Source organism: Oncorhynchus tshawytscha, unplaced genomic scaffold, assembly GCF_018296145.1.
Source record: "Oncorhynchus tshawytscha isolate Ot180627B unplaced genomic scaffold, Otsh_v2.0 Un_scaffold_4246_pilon_pilon, whole genome shotgun sequence".
NCBI lineage: Eukaryota > Metazoa > Chordata > Actinopteri > Salmoniformes > Salmonidae > Oncorhynchus > Oncorhynchus tshawytscha.
In genome coordinates, this window is record NW_024609831.1 from 452,833 (window position 1) to 477,500 (window position 24,668).

Consider the following 24,668-nt stretch of genomic DNA (forward strand, 5'->3'; position numbering starts at 1 on the left):
AGAGGCATCACTACAGACTCGGGTTTGATTCCAGGCTGTATCACAACCGGCCGTGATTGGGAGGCCCATAGGGTGGCGCACAATTGGCCCTGCGAAGCCCGGGTTAGGGTTTGGCCGGGGTAGGCTGTCATTGTAGATAATACGTTGTTCTTAACTGACTTGCCTAGTTAAATAAAGGTTCAATAAACAATTTAAAAATCATGTGCACTCTGAACCTTTTCACGTGCACTCTCCTCTGATGTGGCTTCTGTTGTGCTTTCCTATATTTACTTTACTATCTGTTTGTATCGTTTTATCACTATCTCCTGCCCTCCCCCTTCTCTCGCTCCCTCTCTAACTCCCCTCCCGTTCTCTATCTCTCTCTCTATCACCCTCCCTCCCTCCTTCTCTCTCTCTCTCCCCCTCCCTCCCTCCCTCCCTCCCTCCCTCCCTCCCTCCCTCCCCCTCTCTCCCTCCCTCTCCTCTCTCTCTCTCTCTCTCTCTCCCCTCCCGCTCTCCCTCCCTCCCCTCCCTCCCTCCCTCCCTCCCTCCCTCCCTCCCTCCCCTCTCTCTCTCTCTCTCCCTCCCCCTCCCGCCCTCCCTCCCTCCCTCCTCTCCCTCTCTCTCCCTCCCTCCCTCCCTCCCTCCCTCCCTCCCTCCCTCCCTCCCTCCCTCCCTCCCTCCCCAGGCCTCATCTCTGGAGCTGAAGCAGGAGTGGGTACGTAGCGTGCGTCAGGTGATCCAGGAGAGACGTGGCCATCTGAGAGGAGCGCTGAGGGAGCCCATCCCCCTCCCCAAGACCCCCGCCCCCACCCTGGTCCGCACGCGCAGCATCAACAGGAGGTTTGTACATACATGCACACACACAGCCCACTTCCTCTCTTGTCTCTTGTACTGCTAAGGTGGTTGTACAGTTTGTATTACTTGCAAGACAGAGAAGTGGGTTTGAGTGTTTTTAGTATAGAATTAGGAATTAGAATACTAGAATGGTCATGAACCTTCTTATGTTGGGATAAATGTCAGACATTTTGGTCAGGGAGTTGGTCAAACATGGTTTGCCAGTGTTGTGATAAGATATTGTGTTAAATAATACATTTGAAGAATTTATCTACACTGTTTGTTAGCTAGCTAGATAGCCAGCCAGTTTTAGAGGAATGATTCCATGAATGTTTCAAATTAAATGCTAATATGCCAACATTCCATTCAAACAATGCAGTCAATCCACAGCCACACTGGCTGCATCAGTTGATGATTCAGTTGATGATATTTACAAGTGTAAATACAACAAGTTCTGATATTGTATCATATAACAGCACTCTCAGCTTTCCAGGAAAGGAAACATTTAGACATTTATGGTCTGTTTACATATATTTTATTTATTTATAATTATATAACAATATTTTAGGTTGACAATAATTCTGTTACACAATTTGTGATATATCACATGCCTTACTTTTATTTTCCTCCATCAGTAAAATCAGGATTATGTCTCTACTGCCATTCATTCACATTAGACTGGGTTGGATTTTCCCTGTCCAATATGGCTGCCATTCATTCACATTAGACTGGGTGGGATTTCTCCCTGTCCAATATGGCTGCCATTCATTCACATTAGACTGGGTGGGATTTCTCCCTGTCCAATATGGCTGCCATTCATTCACATTAGACTGGGTTGGATTTCTCCCTGTCCAATATGGCTGCCATTCATTCACATTAGACTGGGTGGGATTTCTCCCTGTCCAATATGGCTGCCATTCATTCACATTAGACTGGGTTGGATTTCTCCTGTCCAATATGGCTGCCATTCATTCACATTAGACTGGGTGGGATTTCTCCCTGTCCAATATGGCTGCCATTCATTCACATTAGACTGGGTGGGGTCCAATATGGCTGCCATTCATTCACATTAGACTGGGTTGGATTTCTCTCTGTCCAATATGGCTGCCATTCATTCACATTAGACTGGGTGGGATTTCTCCCTGTCCAATATGGCTGCCATTCATTCACATTAGACTGGGTGGGATTTCTCCCTGTCCAATATGGCTGCCATTCATTCACATTAGACTGGGTGGGATTTCTCTCTGTCCAATATGGCTGCCATTCATTCACATTAGACTGGGTGGGATTTCTCCCTGTCCAATATGGCTGCCATTTTCACCCCATTCTGGAACTTTGATAGGATCTCTGTAGTTTTTATTATGTAAGTTTCATCAGGTTGTGCGGTACGTATCATGATATTTTTGATGTGTACACGTCACCCCCCCAGAGACACCAATGAGGATGCAGACAGCCTGGGAGATGCCAGCAGCCAGCCGGACACCGTCTCCATTGCCTCCCGCACCTCTCAGAACACAGCAGACAGCGACAAGGTAGAGACAGACTACACTACCCAGCAGCCACCACTGTTTACACAAAAAGTACCCAAGAGTGATCTGTTCTAAGTGTGTATATATACTCATACAGAGACTCTGAGAGCTTCTAAGAGTGTATGAGTTTTTATTGACGTTCTATGAGTGTAGGGACTTCCTTTGCTAATGGAACATAACCACTGCCAAGTCTGGGGCAGGGTTGTTTCTGACGCATACAGTCCACATTCAAACTTCCCAAAAGCCAAACGGCAAAAACATTCAATGAGATCCAGGGATATGGTGCAACAAAATAGATGATTGATTTTTCTTATATCTAACTAAAGTGATTCTCTAATCAACTTAAGGCATAGATTATTTGACATGAAAATGCATATTATGTTCTGTTTGTATGTCTGGTCAAAACTCTAAACTGTCTAGCTAGGACTCCCTCCACCCCCGAAGGCCCAACTATCCTGTCTTTATCCTACCACTAACACACTTACCACAGTACAATGAATGGGCAAGAGGGGGGGGCAGAAACTAAGGTACACTAATAACAAAGGAATATACCTCAACCAGGTAAATATAAATCATAAAGGTACGTACCTAATAATTCATCACATACATTCATATTTCATATAGAAAAAATACACACAGCTACATGGAGCTCTGTATGTTCTGTCTTTTATCCAACTATGTCTAAATCGGCTCTAACATACCGGCCCCTAATTGTTAACTGCACTGACACACGCCTCAACCACACGCCCCATTAGCCAGGAGTTCCTTGGAGCTGTGTCATCCACGATGGAAACAAGGTCACCAGGACTGAAGTTTCTCTTAGTTTTCTTCCACTTGTTCCACTCCTGCATAAGTGGAAGATACTCCCTTATCCAGCTCTTCCAGAAGAGGTCAGTGATATATTGTACTTGCTTCCATCTCCTTGGTGAGTATAGGTCTCCTCTCTGGAATAGTCCTGGTGGCAGGACTGGCTTTGTTTTCAGATAAAGTGGATGGTTCGGAGTCTGGGATTTTAGATCGTTAGGGTCATTTGTTACAGTTGTGATTGGTCTGTCGTTCATGATCGCCTCAACTTCACACAAGGCTGTCTGCAAAGCCTCATCATCCAGTACTTGCTCTTTAAGGACTAAATAGAGGATATTTTTCAACCTCTCCCATACCCCCCATGGTGGGCTCCAGAGGGAGGGTTGAATGACCAATTCACTCCTTCCTTCAGTAATGCATTTTGAATCTTGTTGTGAACCAGCTCTTTCAACGCTTCTCCTAGCTCTCTGTGTGTTCCAACAAAGTTGGTGCCATTGTCTGTTCTGTGCAGGGCATTGATGCAGGAATCCGTATCCAGGTAACTAGCAAATTCTAAGTGGACAACTCAACTCACAAGGCAAGTAAAGATCCCACCATACAGCTTCACATGAACGCGGCCTCGCTTCACCTCTATGGGGCCGAAGTAATCTAGGTCCACATGGGTGAAAGCCGGCAAATCAGGTGACACCCGATCTTGTGGAAGGTCGGCCATCTTCTGTTCTCCAGCTCTAGGTTGTACCCGCCTGCAGAAGACACAGCTCTTAGGATCTTCCATGCTAAGGACTTGGCACATGGCATCTAATATCGCTGGCGAAGACTGGAAAGCATGTGTCCTCTCCCAGAGTGGCCAACCTGCTCATGGACGTGGAGTAAGATCAGTCTGAAGATGTGGAAGTCTTTGGGCAGGATCATAGGATTCTTTAGTTCTATAGGCATAGCAGCTTTGCTTAACCTTCCTCCCACTCTCAGAATGCCATTGTCAACAATTGGATAAAGCTTACAGATTGAGCCGCTTCCCTTGGCACACTGTCTTCCTTTCACAATGAGTGCGATTTGTTTAACCTCTTGATGCTACCCATCCCGGATCCGGGATCGTGACTACGGCTCAAGCTCATTAGCATAACGCAAAATGTGAAAAAATATTCTTAGACATATTTAACCTCCACACCTACACAAGTCCAATAGCTCAAATGAAAGATAAACACCTTGTTCATCTACCCAGCAAGTCAGATTTCTAAAATGTTTTACGGCGAAAACATAGCACACATTTATATTAGACCACCACCGAAACAAAATGCAAGCGGCGGCCATTTTGTCCCAGAAAATATAAAATTTAAAAGTAGGATTAAAAAATAAATAATTCACTAACCTTTTGAAAATCTTCATCAGATGACAGTAATATTACATGTTACACAGTACACAATAATATGCCATTAATATCCATAAATCTCTGTTTACAATGACGACATTTCAAAAATGCTACTCAAAATGTCCGGAGAAATTATGATAGCTCGGACAGATAACGTCAGATAACAAGCAATAAACATGACTAAATATACATGTTCTACATATAGTTACAAAGATACACTTCTTCTTAATACAACCGCTGTGTTACATTTATTTTTAACGTTACAGAATTCGTTCACTGTCTATGCTATGAGTCTCAGATATTAGCAGTGTCTCCTCTACGTTTGGAGTCCACAGAAACCCAAAATAACCACATAAATATTCCCTTACCTTTGATGTTCTTCGATCAGAAGACGTGAAGGAGTCTACCCAATACATCGTTTGGTTTCAAGTTGTGCGTCTTTGTATTAGCATATGCTAACAGCTTCAGCTGAAATGCACCCAAAATAACTTCTGCTCCTTCTGGTCCCGCACTCTTGCGCAATCAAACTTCAAAATTACATATTATATGTTGACTAAACTGGTCAAACTAAGTGCAGAATCGAGCAAAATGATGTTTTTATCATGTAAAACAATGATCATCGCGAACAAACGAACCGGCTTCAACTGGTGTCTATTGGAAAAGAACGTTCCCCAAATCGGCCGCGCGCAATAGAGTGCATGTATGTGAGAGTGAACCGGGCATTTTCGCCCATCGCGCTGAACAAATACATACTGTTCCCAGATCGGTAGCTGCCTGGGAAGGGTGGGGGCGATGCCAAAGTTGACCCAACTTTTCTCTTGACAAGAGAGAGTTTGGGAGAAAGGCTTGAGAGTTCTGCTTTACATACAGACATAATTTAAACGGTTTTAGAAACTTTAGAGTGTTTTCTATTCAATAATTATTATTATATGCATATATTAGCAATTTTGGAAAAAAATATTTTCAACTATGGGCACGCACTTCCTCCAACGGGGGCAGTATTGAGCCATAAGCTTAAAGTGCTGTCTTTGCTCAAATCGAATGATTACCCTTTCTTCTTCATCTAGGTCATCCACAGAGAGACTTTCTTTTCCAAACGTTAGTTTGAAAATGTCAATTTGTTCCTTCAATGAGTTTGTTAAACTCTGATCTGATTCTGGATCCGTTTTTGTGAGAACTTTCCTTTTCTGGCTTAACTGTAGAACTCTCTTCAGTTTCAGTTGCTTTCTTCAAGCTGTTCCATGTTGTATAGTACTCAATCAGTTTGCTGGTCTGACTATTTTCTTCCACACTTGTACTGTTTACGATGACGTCTTTTCTCACCTCTGGATCATCCGGAGGGATGGAGCCAAGCTCCTCGGGGACTTTCGGCATGTGTGTTTCTGCTTTCTCCAGGTATTCTGGTCCTTTGAGCCATCTCTTTGAGTTCAGGAAAGTTTCAACATGTAACCCTCTTGAGGCATCGTCGGCTGGGTTGGGTTTGGAGATCAAATACCTCCACTATTTTGCTTTCGATATGTCACGGATCACAGCAACCCTATTAGTCACAAAGGTATGGAATCTCTTGGTATCGTTGCGGATGTATTTTAGCACGGACTGGCTTTCTGTCCAGGAAGTTTCTGTCCAGGAAGTTGACTCCTAGAGTTCAATCTGGAGCTCCAACCTTAACATCCTGTCCACTCGCACCGCCAATGTTGCTACAGCAACTTCCAGTCTGGGGATCGTCATCTGCTTGAGTGGATACGCTCTTGATTTCCCCAGCATGAATGCAATGTGGACCTTTTCCATACCGTTTGTGAACCTAAGGTAACTTGCCGTGCCATAACCTTCTTCACTTGCATCACCGAAGTGATGCAGCTGTTCTCAGGCATCATGACCCAGTCAATCTGGAATCTGGACAGCTGGTCCACCTCTGAGAGCCATCTCCTCCATGAAATAAAGTGTTCTTCGGGGATGACTTCGTCCCATCCACACTTTAAAACTCTTGAAGAATCTGCTTTGCCTTTAAGATAAATGGGGCGAGGAAACGTAATGGATGGTAAACAGAGCTGATGGTTGAGAGATACCTCTTCTCGTAAGGGGTCTGTTCTCGACGATGACTCGGAAGGTAAATGCATCACTTTCAATGTTCCATTGGATTCCAAGTGCTTTTTCAACAGGCAGCTTCTCTCTGTACAGGTCCAGATCTTTTATCTGCTTGGCTTCGTGTTCCTCACGGCTGTTGCTGACCAACTTGGTCAACTGGAACCTACCCTGACCGCACACATCTCTGAGTTTTTTTTTGTGAGAGCTATGGCTTATTCTTCTGTGGCCACTAGATTTAAGGCAGTCATCAACATAGAAGTTGGACTTGATCTTTTCATTCACCTCTTTATTGTACTTCTCACAGTTGTCTTCTGCTGTCTTTCGCAGTGCAATTTGGAGAGGATATAACACCGAAGAGATGTCTTTCTGTACTTCTCCAATCTTTTGTTAGTGTCACCATCTGGCCACCATAGGAATTGCAGGAAGTGAGCGATTCTTCTCCCCTCCTCTGAGGCAGTGCAGTACAGAGAGCCAAAACAGGACCAGAGGGGTGTCTCCCCAAAACAATAGACCAGTCTCATGACCTCATCCCTGTAGCAGTAGCTGTGTGTGTTGTGTGTGTGCGCATATGTGCGCACGCGTGTGTGTGTACATGTGTTATGAGGGTGAGAGAGAGGGTGTTTCCCTCACACAGTTTTTAAAGTCATTCTGAATCTTTTGGGGAACAGTTCACCAGTGATATCTTGGTATGTATACATTTCTACACATCTTGAATGTTTCATTTAGATTGTGTGTTTAGTATTAATATACATATATATTATTATACACTTTATTATGACCATGTTGTTATGATATGGCCATTTAGCAAACGCTCTTAGCCAGATGACTGACGGAACCGTCAACACAGATAGTAAGACATTCAGTATGTCGTCAATGCAGGAATCAAACCCACAACCTTGCTGTTGCAGCACCATGCCTCTAGACTGACCCACTGAGACATTGGGAGCAGGTGTTTTACCATCTGATGTATTAGTTTGTATGTAGCCTATGTAAGTGTGTGTGTGTATATGGTCACAACCAAACTGTTCAGAGCTGAGTGTATTTTCACCATCAGTACTACTCTACTGGGAGTTCTTTACCCGGTCTGTACTGTTCACTTTCACCATATCTGTCTCTGGTGCTCTCTCTCTTTCCCTCCCTCAGTCTCTCTCTTTCCTCCCATTCTCTCTCTCTCTCTCTCTCTCTCTCTCTCTCTCTCTCTCTCTCTCTCTATGTCTCTCTCTCTGTTGGGAAAGCTGTGTCCGTATGGCAGGATTCCCAAAACATCTGTGAATGATTTGGATGGGGAACACCCCAACAGTCCCCATGGAGTGTGTGTGTGTGTGTGTGTGTGTGTGTGTGTGTGTGTGTGTGTGTGTGTGTGTGTGTGTGTGTGTGTGTGTCGATCGATAACAGATAGCTCCTGGAAGGACAGCCGTGATTTACATATTCACATATTTATCCAATCAGCATGTTTCTCTCATAGGAACACTAAAGGAGGACTAGATATCATACCTCCTTCGTTCTCTATCTCCGTCACTCTCCTTTCTTCCCTCCATACCTACCTCTGTTCCTCTCTGCACTCACCTCTTCTCCCTCGCTTCTTTTCTCCTGCCTTTATTCCCTCCTTTCCTTTCTCCCCTCCTCTCTATCACTGTCTTTCCCCTCCTCTCTCTCACTGTCTCTCCCCTCCTCTCTCACTGTCTCTCCCCTCCTCTCTCTCACTGTCTTTCCCCTCCTCTCTCTCACTGTCTCTCCCCTCATCTCTCACTGTCTCTCCCCTCATCTCTCACTGTCTCTCCCCTCATCTCTCACTGTCTCTCCCCTCCTCTCACTCTCTCCCTCCTCTCTCTCACTGTCTCTCCCCTCCTCTCTCTCACTCTTTCCCCTCCTCTCTCTCACTGTCTTTCCCCTCCTCTCTCTCACTGTCTCTCTCCTCCTCTCTCTCACTGTCTCTCCCATCCTCCCTGTTTCTCCCCTCCTCTCTCTCTTATACCCTATCCTGTCTCCCCCCTTTCTCTCTCTCTTTCTCTCTTTCCCTGTCTCTCCCCTCTCTCTCTCTCTCTCTCTCTCTCTCTCTCTCTCTCTTTCACTGTCTCCACCACTCTCTTATACCCTCTCCATCTCTCCCCTCTTCTCTTTCTCATACCCTATCCTGTCTCTCCCCTCCTCCCTCTCTCTCTCTCTCTCTCTCTCTCTCTCTCTCTCTCTCTTTCTCTCTCCCTGTCTCTCCCCTCCTCTCTCTCTCTCTCTCCCTTGTTGTGAGTGTTTTCCTTCTTCTGTCTGTACCATAAGGATCAGGTCATGCTCTAGTCAGGTGTTTCAAAACACCTAGGGCTGGAATCACTCACTGGAGACCCAGTGTTTCAGGGCTATTGAACCCTATTCAATCAAACTGGCAACCCAGAGTTTCAGGGTTATTGAACCCTATTCAATCAGAACTGGCAACCCGAGGTTTAAGGGTTATTGACACTATTCAATCAAAACTGGCAACCCAGAGTTTCAGGGCTATTGAACCAATTCAATCAGAACTGGTTTATGGGGGTAAGACAAGTGGGGTCAAGAGAGGTCATTTGGGAGGATTTACGTGTGAGACTATGTGGTATAGTGTGCCTGACGGTGCTCTGCCCTGCCCTGCATACCAGTGTCAACGTTAAGACCACAACTTCTACATCCCTCAGTCTTTCCTGTCATTCATAGACTGTTATTTATACTCTATACTTTCACTTCTCTCTCGAAGCTTTAGCTCATACTTTGAAATTACCACATTTTACACAATGTTTTCTTTCTTTATTAAATGAGTGGGGACTAACCGCTAGACAACCTGAGGCCACTCAGTTTACACAATGTTAACACACCCTCTCTCTCTTTCTTTCTCTCTGTCCTCTCTCCCCTCTCTCTCACTCTCTTTCTATCTCTATCTCTCTCCCTCTCTCTCTTTCTCTTTCTCTGCCATCTCTCCCCCTCCTCTCTAGCTGTCCGGTGGCTGTGAGTTGACCGTGGTCCTGTTGGACTTCTCGGCGGGCGGGGCTGAGGAGCTGAGTGTTCGTTGCGGTCAGACCGTGGAGCTAGTGGAGCGGTCCAGTGAGCGATCGGGCTGGTGTCTGGTCAGGACCACAGACCACACCCCCCCACAGGAGGGCCTGGTACCCATGACTGCCCTCTGCCTTTCCCACTCCCACAGCGCTGACATGGACGGCTTGATGCCTGCCACCACCGCTGGGAAAGGTGAGACTGACGGAGTTCTGGGGTGAAATGCATGGGAACGTATGGGGAGCTCCATTAGGAAAATCATTTTGATACTTTTGTAAAAAGTGTTTGTTGTTTTAGCTGAATTCTTAGTGGTTTTACCTTGGTGAGTTCTGCTGAGGTACTTTCTCACTCTTGGAGGCTCAGAAACACAACTCCATCTCTGGTTGTTATGGTGACCTGTGTCAGTCCAGTCTGGTGGCCTTCAAATAGGAAGTGGTATTATTGTTCTTGGGTCACTTCCTCTCTGCTGCTGTTAATTTCCTGTTTAATCTAGAGGAAATTTCAACATCCCACTCAAGAACCTTCTCAACTGCCAAAATGCTGACGTGCATAACTCTAAACTTTCATTAAAATACTCCATGAACATTTACATTTGATATACGTAGCAAATCAGGGCCCAGATTCACAAAACCTTCTTAAGAAGACATTTCTTCTTTACTGCCATTTGTTCCTTAACTATAGACTTAAGAAGAAAGATAAGCAAACTTGCTGTTCCTCAAAAAGGTCATTGGAAATGTTCTTGCGCAATTTCTTATGTTTCTCCTTAAGTAAAAAGTTAAGAAGAAATTTGATTCTTGAAAATAAAGTTATTGTAAATGTTGTTCATTCCTAGACAGCTAAACCCTTTGTCTTCAACTCAGAGCAGTGAGAGAAAAAGCTCATGAAAGCAAAGGAACATGTTTAATTCACTCACAAACCTCATCTGAAAGTTTCAGTATTGATTATTTTAAAAAGAACAAGAACATGTTTTAGAACAGTAATCTCAGTAAGAAATATGCTAACATGATTGCCACTGCTAGACATATAGCTAGCTAAGATGGTTGCCTAGCAACAAACATCTTAAGAAGATTTGTAAGAAGATATTTAAGAAGTTTGTAAGAAAATCATTAAGATATTGTTGAGGAATTGCAAATCTTATTAACTTTTTTTTTTCTTAAGCAGCTTCTTAAGTTTTTGCGTAAGGAGTGTTTTGTGACTCCAGACAAAGAGAGAGGGAAGGCAGGCAACAAGAGAAGTGAAGAAAAGAGCAGAAACAGAAAGGAACTTTAGATGGTGGTAATTCAGTCTGACGGGTGTTCACCCAAACAAACAGTCTTCAATCTTTAATATTTTACCTCTGCATTATAAATACAGTTTAGTGTAGTCCCTGAAACTCACTTATGGGACTCCCTCTGTGTGTATGTGTGTGTGTGTGTGTGTGTGTGTGTGTGTGTGTGTGTGTGTGTGTGTGTGTGTGTGTGTGTGTGTGTGTGTGTGTGTGTGTGTGTGTGTGTGTGTGTGTGTGTGTGTGTGTGTGTGTGTGAAGAAACTTACAAGCTGGGTAACTATCGTACCAGTTCTAATCTCCAGTTTGTTGTGGCAGGTCAGAATAAAGAATTCCTGCCTGACCTGAGAACATGCACACAGACACACACACACACACACACACACACACACACACACACACACACACACACACACACACACACACACACACACACACACACACACACACACACACACAAGGGTAAAGGTAAAGCCACAGGTGGCGTTCAGAGGTTTATACATTGACCTGACTGTCAAACATTGACGCTAAAGTTAAAACCCAACACACACATCCTGCGTGTGTGTTTGTGTTTGTGTGTGTGTGTGTGTGTGTGTGTGTGTGTGTGTGTGTGTGTGTGTGTGTGTGTGTGTGTGTGTGTGTGTGTGTGTGTGTGTGTGTGTGTGTTTGTGTGTTTGTGTGTGTACGTGTGTACGGCATGGGAAACAATACTAGTAGAAGCACAGCAGGTGAAAACTGCAGTGTCCTACTTTAGAGTGTAACACACATTAACAACATGATCACACAGACACACATTCACACACAATTTCTCTCAATCATTTCACTTAATTCGCTAGTTATCTAACTTAATCCCGCCTCTTTCCTTAGAACTGTTCAGCTCTAACTCCGCCTTTTTAAACAGTTTAGATCTCAGAGTTGAGTTGAGTTTCAGTCTGGAGTTAGGAGAGGAACCTCTATCCCTCCTCTCCGTCTGCCTCTCTGTCTGGGTAATGTGGTAGGGGGGAGGCATGCGCAGGGGGAGAGGCTGTTGCTCTTGCTCCAGGGTTTGGAGTTGGATCCTGGGAGAGATTGATGAGACAGGTGAGTGACTGTGTGTGTGTCTGTGTGTGTGTGTGTGTGTGTGTGTGTGTGTGTGTGTGTGTGTGTGTGTGTGTGTGTGTGTGTGTGTGTGTGTGTGTGTGTGTGTGTGTGTGTGTGTGTGGTAGTATAGCTGACTTTGCTTTGATTTGATCCTGTGCTGTGTGTTGTTCTAGTTGTTAGATAGAGGGAGAGAGAGATAGAGAGGTAGAGAGAGAGAGAGAGCGAGAGGGAGAGAGAGAGAGGTAGAGATAGAAAGACACACAGAGAGGGAGGGAGAGAGGTAGAGAGAGAGGTAGAGAGAGGTAGAGAGAGGTAGAGAGAGGGATTGTAGGAGCAACATGGACACATAAGCTGATGTTTTGCCAGGCTAGGAGAATGTATTAATAATTATGATCTCCTAACATATCCCATTTACAACACACATACACACACAGATTTGGTGGCCATACCTGAAATTCTTTCACTCCATCTCTCTGCCTCTGTCTGTGTCCATTTCTGTTTGGCTACAAGACTAGTTATTCAGGTTATACTAGTTAGTCCAGTTTTGCTCACTCATTTCTGCTGAAATTGCTCCAGATACGTTCACCCACCCACCCGGAAACACGCACACACTTATCCTTGGGCTTTGTGTGTTTGTTGTTTCTGTGTGTGCGGTTGGGTCAGTCATACAGAAACCAAGAGTTCCTGTGGTCTGCGGTTTGTTGTCTCAGAGGAAGTTTACCTGAGAAAGGGAACTGCCATCCCCCCAAAGCCTGCACTTTCCTCCCTCTCTCCTTTCCTCCTCCCTCCTTCTCTCTCACTCTCTCTCCCACCTTTTCTCCCTCTCTCCTTTCCTCCTCCCTCCTTCTCTCTCACTCTCTCCTTTCCTCCTCCCTCCTTCTCTCTCACTCACTCTCTCTCCCACCTTTTCTCCCTCTCTCCTTTCCTCCTCCCTCCATCTCTCTCTCTCACTCTCTCTCCCACCTTTTCTCCCTCTCTCCTTTCCTCCTCCCTCCTTCTCTCTCACTCTCTCTCCCACCTTTCCTCCCTCTCTCCTTTCCTCCTCCCTCCTTCTCTCTCTCTCACTCTCTCTCCCACCTTTCCTCCCTCTCTCCTTTCCTCCTCCCTCCTTCTCTCTCTCTCACTCTCTCTCCCACCTTTTCTCCCTCTCTCCTTTCCTCCTCCCTCCTTCTCTCTCACTCTCTCTCCCACCTTTACTCCCTCTCTCCTTTCCTCCTCCCTCCTTCTCTCTCACTCTCTCTCCCACCTTTCCTCCCTCTCTCCTTTCCTCCTCCCTCCTTCTCTCTCACTCTCTCTCCCACCTTTCCTCCCTCTCTCCTTTCCTCCTCCCTCCTTCTCTCTCACTCTCTCTCCCACCTTTCCTCCCTCTCTCCTTTCCTCCTCCCTCCTTCTCTCTCACTCTCTCTCCCACCTTTTCTCCCTCTTGCAGTTTTTGACAACCCAGCATGCTGTACTTCCCTCACTACCGCTCTCTCTCCCTCTCCTCCCTCCCTCCCCTCCCTCCCTCCCTCCCTCCCTCCCTCCCTCCCTCCCTCCCTCCCTCCCTCCCTCCCTCCCTTCTTCCCACCCTTTCTCTTCCCTCCTACAGTCCTATCGAACAACAACACACTTACAATACTTTGAGAGATATTCCTTTCAAAACCTATATCTTTAGGAGGGGGTTGGGGGTTGGGGGTATACTACATTCCAAAATCGTGGGCATTAATATGGAGTTGGTCCCCAGTTTGCTGCTATAACAGCCTCCACTGTTTTGGGAAGGCTTTCCACTAGATGTTAGAACATTGCTGCGGGGACTTGCTTCCATTCAGCCACAAGAGCATTAGTGAGGTTGGGCACTGATGTTGGGCAATTAGGCCTGGCTTGCAGTCGGTGTTCCAAATTCATCCCAAAGGTGTTCGATGGGGTTGAGGTCAGGGCTCTGTACAGGCCAGTCAAATTCTTCCACATGGATCTCGAAAAAAAACATTTCTGTATGGACATCGCTTTGTGCATGGGGGCATTGTCATGCTGAAACAGGAAAGCGCCGTCCCCAAACTGTTGCCACACAGTTGGAAGCAAAGAGTCGTCTAGAATGTCATTATATGCTGTAGCGTTATTTCCCTTCACTGGAACTAAGGCGCCTAACCCAAACCATTCCTCCTCCACCAAACTTTACAGTTGGCAATATGCATTCGGGCAGGTGGCGTTCTCCTGGCATCCGCCAAACCCAGATTCGTCTTTCAGACTGCCAGATGGTGAAGCGTGATTCATCACTCTAGAGAACACGTTTCCACTGCTCCAGAGTCCAATGGCAGTGAGCTTTACACCACTCCAGACGACGCTTTGCTCAGGGTGATCTTAGGCTTGTGTGCGGCTGCTCAGCCATGGAAACCCATTTCCTAAAGCCACCGACGAACAGTTCTTGTGCTGACGTTGCTTCCAGAGGCAGTTTGGAACTCGGTAGTGAGTGTTGCAACCAAGGACAGACGATTTATACGCGCTACGTGCTTCACCACTTGGCAGTCCCGTTCTGTGAGTTTGTGTGGCCTAGCACTTCGCTGCTGAGCCATTGTTGCTGCTAGACATCCTATGACTGTGCCACGTTGACAGTCATTGAGCTCTTCATTAAGGCCATTCTACTGCCGATGTTTGTCTATGTAGATTGCATGGCTGTGTGTTCAATTTTATACACCCGTCAGCAACCGGTGTGGCTGAAACAGCCAAATCCACTCATTTAAACTAAAGTTTGTATATACAGTGTTTTCAGAAAGTATTCAGACCCCTTCACTTTTTCCAAATTTTGTTACGTTTCAGCCTTGTTCTAAAATGAATTAAATCATTTTTCCACCTAATCAATCTACACACAATACCCCATAATGACAAAGCAAAAACAGGTTTGTAGATTTTTTACAAATTTATAATATATATTTTTTTGAAATATCAAATTTACATAAGTATTAAGACCCAGTACTTAAGACCCAGTACTGTTCTACTCAGCAGTTTGTTGAAGCACCTTTGGCAGCGATTATAGCCTTGAGTCTTCTTGGGTATAACGCTACAAGCTTGGCACACCTGTATTTGGGGAGTTTCTCCCATTCTTCTCTGCAGATCCTCTCAAGCTCTGTCAGGTTGGATGGGTAGCGTCCACAGCTATGTTCAGGTCTCTACAGAGATGTTTGATTGGGTTCAAGTTCAGGCTCTGGCTGGGCCACTCAATAACATTCAGAGACTTGGTCTCGAAGCCCCTCCTGTGTTGTCTTGGCTGTGTACTTAGGGTCATTGTCCTGTTGGGAGGTGAACCTTCTCCCCAGTCTGAGGTCCTGAGCGCTTTGGAGCAGGTTTTTATCAAGGACCTCTCTAATACTTTGCTCCGTTCATCTTTCCCGATCCTGACTAGTCTCCTAGTCCCTGATACTGAAAAACATCCCCACAGCATGACGCTGCCACCACATGCCAAGTGATGAGTGGTGCCTGGTTTCCCCCAGATGTGACACTTGGCATTCAGGCCAAATCTTGGTTTCATCAGACCAGAGAATCTGTTTCTCAAGGTCTGAGGGTCCTTTAGGTGCCTTTTGGTAAACTCCAAGTGGGTTGTCAGGTGCATTTTACTGAGGAGTTGCTTCCATCTGGCCACTCTACCATAAAGGCCTGATTGGTGGAGTGCTGCAGAGATGGTTGTCCTTCTGGAAGGTTCTCCCATCTCCACAGAGGAACTCTGGAGCTCTGTCAGAGAGACCATCAGGTTCTTGGTCACCTCCGTGACCGAGGCCCTTCTCCCCTGATCGCTCAGTTTGGCCGGGCGGCCAGCTCTAGGAAACGTCTTGGCTGTTCTAAACTTTTTCCATTTAATATTGAAATTTAGATTTAAACGCGTCTGTCAAGATGGCCTGAGTTCTGTCGCTAAGATAATTCTGAAACCATAAACAGGCTGTATATCCCAGGCCTATTCTTGATAACTTCAGCAAAACAGAATGATCAACAGTTTCAAACACCTTTGACGGGTCAATAAAGAAGGACGCACAGATCTTTTTAGCATCCAATGACAAGATCATTAACAACTAGCGTGGCTGCTGTGGTAGTACTATCCCCAGGCCTAAACCCCGATTGGTTTATATTAAGAATACAATTATCAGATTAAAAGGAACGAAGTTGTGCATTAACCAAGGATTCAAGAATCATAGCTAAACAAGGTAGTCTTGAAATGGGGCGATAGTTGTCCAGATCCTTTGTATCCCCACCCTTATGGGGCGATAGTTGTCCAGATCCTTTGTATACCCACCCTTATGGGGCGATAGTTGTCCAGATCCTTTGTATCCCCACCCTTATGGGGCGATAGTTGTCCAGATCCTTTGTATCCCCACCCTTATGGGGCGATAGTTGTCCAGATCCTTTGTATCCCCACCCTTATGGGGCGATAGTTGTCCAGATCCTTTGTATCCCCACCCTTATGGGGCGATAGTTGTCCAGATCCTTTGTATCCCCACCCTTATGGGGCGATAGTTGTCCAGATCCTTTGTATCCCCACCCTTATGGGGTGATAGTTGTCCAGATCCTTGGTATCCCCACCCTTATGGGGCGATAGTTGTCCAGATCCTTGGTATCCTCACCCTTATGGGGCGATAGTTGTCCAGATCCTTGGTATCCCCACCCTTATGGGGCGATAGTTGTCCAGATCCTTGGTATGCCCACCCTTATGGGGCGATAGTTGTCCAGATCCTTGGTATCCCCACCCTTATGGGGCGATAGTTGTCCAGATCCTTGGTATCCCCACCCTTATGGGGCGATAGTTGTCCAGATCCTTGGTATCCCCACCCTTATGGGGTGATAGTTGTCCAGATCCTTGGTATGCCCACCCTTATGGGGTGATAGTTGTCCAGATCCTTGGTATCCCCACCCTTATGGGGTGATAGTTGTCCAGATCCTTGGTATCCCCACCCTTATGGGGCGATAGTTGTCCAGATCCTTGGTATCCTCACCCTTATGGGGTGATAGTTGTCCAGATCCTTGGTATCCCCACCCTTATGGGGCGATAGTTGTCCAGATCCTTGGTATCCCCACCCTTATGGGGTGATAGTTGTCCAGATCCTTGGTATGCCCACCCTTATGCAGTGGCAGCACATATGCAGATCTACATGCTTTTGGAATACTTCCTGATAACAATGTTCATTAAAATGTGCGCTACCGAGGCAGCAATAAAGGAAGCTGCACACTTAAGCAGACCAGGCTCCAAATGATCAGCCCCTGTGGATTTTTTTATTGTCTAATGTTAGCGAATCATCCAGGACCTTTTTATCAGTGAATTTCTGAAAAGAAAACTCCTGACCAGCATTTTCAGTATCATACAATAGTTTTTCACCATCAACATCCAAACGACTCTTTTCAAGAGATGGCTTTGAAATACATTCAAAGATATAGCCCGCTGATATACAATGGTGATTAAATACATTAATGATATCAATTTTGTCAGTAGCAGGGCCAGAATCTAAATGAATTTCATGGGGGAGAGAAGATGTGTAAGGGAGTGTGTAACTGGTGGCAGGGAAGTCAGACGCAAGAGGGCAAAACTGGGTAATCAACGGAGCAGTTTTATTCATAAAACCACCGGAAACCAGAACAACAAACAAATGGGTACAAAACCCGTCGCGCACCAGAGAAAACGTGCACATGCACTTACAATAAACAATCCCACACAAAGACATGGGGTGAATAGAGGGTTAAATATACAACAAGTAATTGTGGGAAGTGAAACCAGGTGTGAGGAAAAACAAGACTGTCACGTTCTGACATTAGTTCCTTTGTTATGTCTTTGTTTTAGTATGGTCAGGGCGTGAGTTGGGGTGGGCAGTCTATGTCCCTTTTTCTATAATTTGGGATTCTGTGTTTGGCCTGGTATGGTTCTCAATCAGAGGCAGCTGTTTATCGTTGTCCCTGATTGAGAACCATACTTAGGTAGCCTGGTTTCACTTTTGAGTTGTGGGTGATTGTTTCCTGTGTCTGTGTGTTCCACACGGAACTGTTTCGGTTTGTTATTTCACTTTGTTATTTTTGTATTTTGTCGTGTTTAGTTTGTTCTATTAAATATGGACATTTACCACGCTGCGCATTGGTCCTCCTCTTCTCCTTCATACGACGACCGTTACAAAGACAAAACACATGGAAAATGAAAAATGAACTGTGGATCGATGATGGCTAGAAGACTGGCGACGCCGAGCGCCGCCCGAACAAGGAGAGGACCCGACTTTGGCGGATGTTGTGACAAGAGGAGACACAACCCTTCAGTGATTTAACAGCTTTCCAAAATGTAGCTGGGTTGCCTGTACATTCAGATAGTGTATCAACATAATAATCTGATTTAGCTTGTTAACTAGTTTTACACACAGATTTCTCAATCGCCTGAAAGACTGCCAGTCTGGGTCCGAGTCTGTGAATCTAGCTTTGGCTCAGGCAGCACCTCTGTTGTGAATGACTTCAGATAGCTCTGGACTGAACCAACCTATTTTTAATTCTTATTTTTTTAAAGGGGGCATGTTTATCTACAATACAATTGACACATTTGAGAAGTGGTTCAGAGCCAACTCTGGGTCAGGTATAGATGCAACATGTTCATTGAAATGTTTAAAATCCCTCTTGTTGATAAAACAAGGTTTGGATCGAGGCATCCGTATATCCTTGACACATACAATGGGACAGTGGTCACTAATATCCAAAGCAAACACTCCACTCCCAGCATATTTTTCTGGAGTATTTGTAAATATGAGGTTAATCAAAGTCAATTTCGTAGGGTCCTTTAAGTTTGGACATGAAGGCTTTGTAATCAGCTGGGTCAAATTTAGATTAGTACAAAAATATTTTAAATAGTCAGCAGCCTGCGTTCCCCATGCAAGATTAAAATCTCCGGAAATCAACACCTCTGGGGTAGTAAAAATGGCAAATAAATCAGTGAGTTCATTTAGTACACATTTCTTGGCGGAGGGTGGACAATAGATTCCTATAACTGTTATTTTTGAGTTTGAACCCAACTGAAGACTTAAAGCCAACAATTCAAATTGTTTAGGATGTGAGGTAGCCTTTAACAGAGACACAGAAATAATATTCTTTGTGTAAATAGCAACATCACCACCTTTGTCTTTCCTATCAGCGTTAAACACATTGTAACCATCCATAGCAACCTCAGAGCGCCAATCCCGTTTGCGGGATAGATTTGACAACATCTGGTGTTATTGCAGAGCGCCAAATTCAAACTACAGAAATATAAATATTCAACATTCACGAAAATATAAGTGTAATACATCAAAATAAAGCTTAACTTCTTGTTAATCCAGCTGCTGTGTCAGATTTCTAAAAGGCTTTACGGCGAAAGCACACCATTTGATTATCTGAGAACAGCGCCCCGCATACAAAAACATGAAAATCATTTTTCAACCAGGCAGGTGCGACACAAGTCAGAAATAACGATATAATTAATGCCTTACCTTTGACGATCTTCATCTTTTTGCAATCCCAAATGTCTCAGTGACACAATGAATGGTCGTTTTGTTTGATAAATTCCTTCTTTATATCCCCAAAATGTCAATTTATTTGGCGGGTTTGATTCAGAAATACACCGGTTCCAACTGGCCCAACATGACTACAAAGTATCTAATAAGTTACCTGTAAACTTGGTCCAAACATTTCAAACAACATTTTTAATCCAACCTCAGGTACCCTAAAATGTAAATAAACGATCAAATTTAAGACGGGATAAACAGTTTCCAATAATGAAGAAAAACAACACAGAGCTCTTGTTTACGCGCACCAAAATACTAGAGACCTTCTGAGTGACACATGGAATGAATTAGCACTACTTCTTCATTTCTCAAAAGAAAAACATCGAAAATTTCTAAAGACTGTTGACATCTAGTGGAAGCCATAGGAACTGCAATCGGGGCCCTAATAAATCAGGTTTCCCATAGAAAAGCATTGGAAAACACAATGACTTCAACATTTTTTCCCCTGGATGGATTGTGCTCAGGGTTTTGCCTGTCAAATCAGTTCTGTTATACTCACAGACATTATTTTAACAGTTTTAGAAACTTTAGAGTGTTTTCTATCCAATACTACCATGCATATGCATATCCTGGGCCTGAGTAACAGGCAGTTTACTTTGGGCACGCTTTTCATCCGGGCGCGAAAATACTGCCCCCTATCCCGAAGAAGTTTTAACCAGGTTTCAGATCAAAAATGAAATATCAGGTTCTGCCTGAGAGGCCCAGATCATGACATTATCCATTTTAGGTAATAAACTATGAATGTTAAGATGTAAAAATGTCAAACCTTTTCTGCATTTAAAATCACAGAGTTTCAATAATAGTCAGATTACTTTGATATTTCAGAACAACAGGATTGAATTATACCTATTAGGAAAATAAAACAAAGTAGGAATAGCAATGACATTTCTCCGGTGAGCACCATTAGGCATGTCACCACTTTCAGATACATGTGGAAAGCTCACAGTGACCAGAGGAGATGGTGAAAACTGACTTACATGTAATGCTAATATTGTTTTCACATCAACTTAGTTCACCAAGAACCTTTCCAATGTTTGATGACAACAGCCAGGAGGGCATGACTTCTGATCAGTCCAATACCCTAGAGCCCACCGTAACCACAGTGAAGCAGAACCCGCCTTAGACCCTGGCGATGCCATCACAACGTTGGCCGATACGGAAGGAGCCTCCCACGCTCCATGAGAAGATGTTCCCGGGACAACAGGCTCCGGCGCAGTGAAGCTATTCGATGTCGGCAGCCCATTCAGGAATCCCGTCACTGCAGAGGGCTCAGAGAGTGGAGGACGCCGCTTTCGACTTCCGCGATGAACGGCGACGTGTCTCCCTTCTTTGGGACCTTCAATGCTGCAGAAATGTTTTGGTACCCTTCCCCAGATCTGTGCCTCGACACAATCCCGTCTCGGAGCTCTATAGACATTTCCTTGCTCTGACATGCACTGTCAACTGTGGGACCTTATATAGATAGGTGTGTGCCATTCCAAATGCTGTCCAATCAATTGAATTTCCCCCTTTTGGACTACAATCAGGTTGTAGAAACATGATCAATGGAAACAGGATGCACCTGAGCTCAATTTCAAATCTCATAGCAAAGGGTCTGAATACTTACTGTTTTTATATTTATATAATATTTCTGTTTATTTTTATTTTTAATACATTTGCCAAAATTTCAAAACCCTGTTTTTGCTTTGTCATTATGGGGTATTGTGTATAGATTGACGAGGGAAAAATTATGTAATCCTTTTTAGAATAAGGCTGTAAAGTAAGAAAATGTGGAAAAAGTGAAGGGGTCTCAACACTTTCCGAATACACTGTATAGTGTAGGTCTTCTCAAGAATACACTGTATAGTGTAGGTCTTCTAAAGAATACACTGTATAGTGTAGGTCTTCTCAAGAATACACTGTATAGTGTAGGTCTTCTCAAGAATACACTGTATAGTGTAGGTCTTCTAAAGAATACACTGTATAGTGTAGGTCTTCTCAAGAATACACTGTATAGTGTAGGTCTTCTCAAGAATACACTGTATAGTGTAGGTCTTCTCAAGAATACACTGTATAGTGTAGGTCTTCTCAAGAATACACTGTATAGTGTAGGTCTTCTCAAGAATACACTGTATAGTGTAGGTCTTCTCAAGAATACACTGTATAGTGTAGGTCTTCTCAAGAATACACTGTATAGTGTAGGTCTTCTAAAGAATACACTGTATAGTGTAGGTCTTCTAAAGAATACACTGTATAGTGTAGGTCTTCTCAAGAATACACTGTATAGTGTAGGTCTTCTAAAGAATACACTGTATAGTGTAGGTCTTCTCAAGAATACACTGTATAGTGTAGGTCTTCTCAAGAATACACTGTATAGTGTAGGTCTTTCAAGAATACACTGTATAGTGTAGGTCTTCTCAAGAATACACTGTCTTCTCAAGAATAGTGTATAGGTCTTCTCACTGTATAGTGTAGGTCTTCTCAAGAATACACTGTATAGTGTAGGTCTTCTCAAGAATACACTGTATAGTGTAGGTCTTCTCAAGAATACACTGTATAGTGTAGGTCTTCTCAATAATACACTGTATAGTGTAGGTCTTTCAATAATACACAAGAATACACTGTATAGTGTAGGTCTTCTCAAGAATACACTGTATAGTGTAGGTCTTCTCAAGAATACACTGTATAGTGTAGGTCTTCTGTATCAAGAATACACTGTATAGTGTAGGTCTTCTCAAGAATCTGTAAGGTCTTCTCAAAATACACTGTATAGTGTAGGAATACACTGTATAGTGTAGGTCTTCTCAAGAATACACTGTATAGTGTAGGTCTTCTCTCAATAATACACTGTATAGTGTAGGTCTTCTCAAGAATACACTGTATAGTGTAGGTCTTCTCAAGAATACACTGTATAGTGTATAGTGTAGTGTAGGTCTTCTCAATAATACACTGTATAGTGTAGGTCTTCTCAATAATACACTTCTCAAGAATACACTGTATAGTGTAGATCTTCTCAAGAATATACTGTATAGTGTAGGTCTTCTCAAGAATACACTGTATAGTGTAGGTCTTCTCAATAATACACTGTATAGTGTAGGTCTTCTCAAGAATACACTGTATAGTGTAGGTCTTCTCAAGAATACACTGTATAGTGTAGGTCTTCTCAAGAATACACTGTATAGTGTAGGTCTTCTCAATAATACACTGTATAGTGTAGGTCTTCTCAAGAATACACTGTATAGTGTAGGTCTTCTCAAGAATACACTGTATAGTGTAGATCTTCTCAAGAATATACTGTATAGTGTAGGTCTTCTCAAGAATACACTGTATAGTGTAGGACTTCTCAATAATACACTGTATAGTGTAGGTCTTCTCAAGAATACACTGTATAGTGTAGATCTTCTCAAGAATATACTGTATAGTGTAGGTCTTCTCAAGAATACACTGTATAGTGTAGGTCTTCTCAATAATACACTGTATAGTGTAGGTCTTCTAAAGAATACACTGTATAGTGTAGGTCTTCTCAAGAATACACTGTAATACACTGTATAGTGTAGGTCTTCTCAAGAATACACTGTATAGTGTAGGTCTTCTAAAGAATACACTGTATAGTGTAGGTCTTCTAAAGAATACACTGTATAGTGTAGGTCTTTCAAGAATCTGTATAGTGTAGGTCTTCTAAAGAATACACTGTATAGTGTAGTCTTCTAAAGAATACACTGTATAGTGTAGGTCTTCTAAAGAATACACTGTATAGTGTAGGTCTTCTAAAGAATACACTGTATAGTGTAGGTCTTCTAAAGAATACACTGTAAGGTCTTCTCAAGAATACACTGTATAGTGTAGGTCTTCTCAAGAATACACTGTATAGTGTAGGTCTTCTCAAGAATACACTGTATAGTGTAGGTCTTCTAAAGAATACACTGTATAGTGTAGGTCTTCTAAAGAATAGGTCTTCTCAAGAATACACTGTATAGTGTAGGTCTTCTAAAGAATACACTGTATAGTGTAGGTCTTCTCAAGAATACACTGTATAGTGTAGGTCTTCTCAAGAATACACTGTATAGTGTAGGTCTTCTCAAGAATACACTGTATAGTGTAGGTCTTCTCAAGAATACACTGTATAGTGTAGGTCTTCTCAAGAATTGGAGGCCTGTCATCTTACTGGACAACAATATTCTTTGGAAATGTGAACAAGATTCTGTATCTTCCTCTCTCCCTTCCACTCACATACCTCCTACCTTCCCTCTCTCTCCCTTCTCTCCCTTCTCTGCCTCCCTCTTCCATCCCTCTCTCACTTCCTCTCTCCATCCCTCTCTCCCACCATCCCTACCTTCCTATCTCTCCCACCGTCCGTTACTCCCTCCCTCTCTTTCTCCAGAGCCCAGCCCTGTAGGTTCAGAGGTCAGATCAGACTCTGTAGCATCTCTCCAGTCCCAGACATCCCTGGGCTCCGGTCCTGGCGGTGTGTCCGTCAGTTCCCCCGGCGGAGTGTCTATTGGTTCTCCTGGTGTGAACGTGGGCTCCCCGGGGCCCAAGCGGAGTGGTTCTGGTACCGGGAACACATTGAAGCGCTGGCTGACCAGCCCAGTGAGGAGACTGAGCCAGGGTAAAGCCGACAGCCAGGGGAAAAAACCTCCACTACGCACCAGGAGACGAGACAACCGGCCCGAGCTAGCCACGCCGCTCACCGCTAACACACACCTGGTACGATACACACTGTAGCAAGTTTACGTACACACACATGGTATGACACACGCACTTACACAATCTGATACACACACACACTTCACCGCAGCCAGCAACATATACATATGATCATACAACCAGCAACATATACATATGATCATACAACCAACAACATATACATATGATCATATAACCAACAACATATACATATGATCATACAACCAGCAACATATACATATGATCATACAACCAGCAACATATACATATGATCATATAACCAGCAACATATACATATGATCATACAACCAACAACATATACATATGATCATACAACCAGCAACATATACATATGATCATACAACCAGCAACATATACATATGATCATACAACCAACAACATATACATATGATCATACAACCAGCAACATATACATATGATCATACAACCAGCAACATATACATATGATCATACAACCAGCAACATATACATATGATCATACAACCAGCAACATATAC

The 24,668-nt window shown here is 43.8% G+C and overlaps 1 protein-coding gene across 1 annotated transcript in view; it reads left to right on the forward strand.

Moving 5' to 3' along the window:
* Positions 1-24,668, forward strand: part of kalrnb (kalirin RhoGEF kinase b) — a gene marked incomplete at its 5' end in the record, with an annotated part of 61,778 nt that overhangs the window by 31,912 nt on the left and 5,198 nt on the right. The window contains 4 exons of the mRNA XM_042319397.1: positions 668-822; positions 2,246-2,348; positions 9,558-9,810; positions 23,846-24,171. Coding sequence (XP_042175331.1) covers positions 668-822; positions 2,246-2,348; positions 9,558-9,810; positions 23,846-24,171 — 837 coding nt within the window. The remainder of the gene's footprint in view (positions 1-667; positions 823-2,245; positions 2,349-9,557; positions 9,811-23,845; positions 24,172-24,668) is intronic.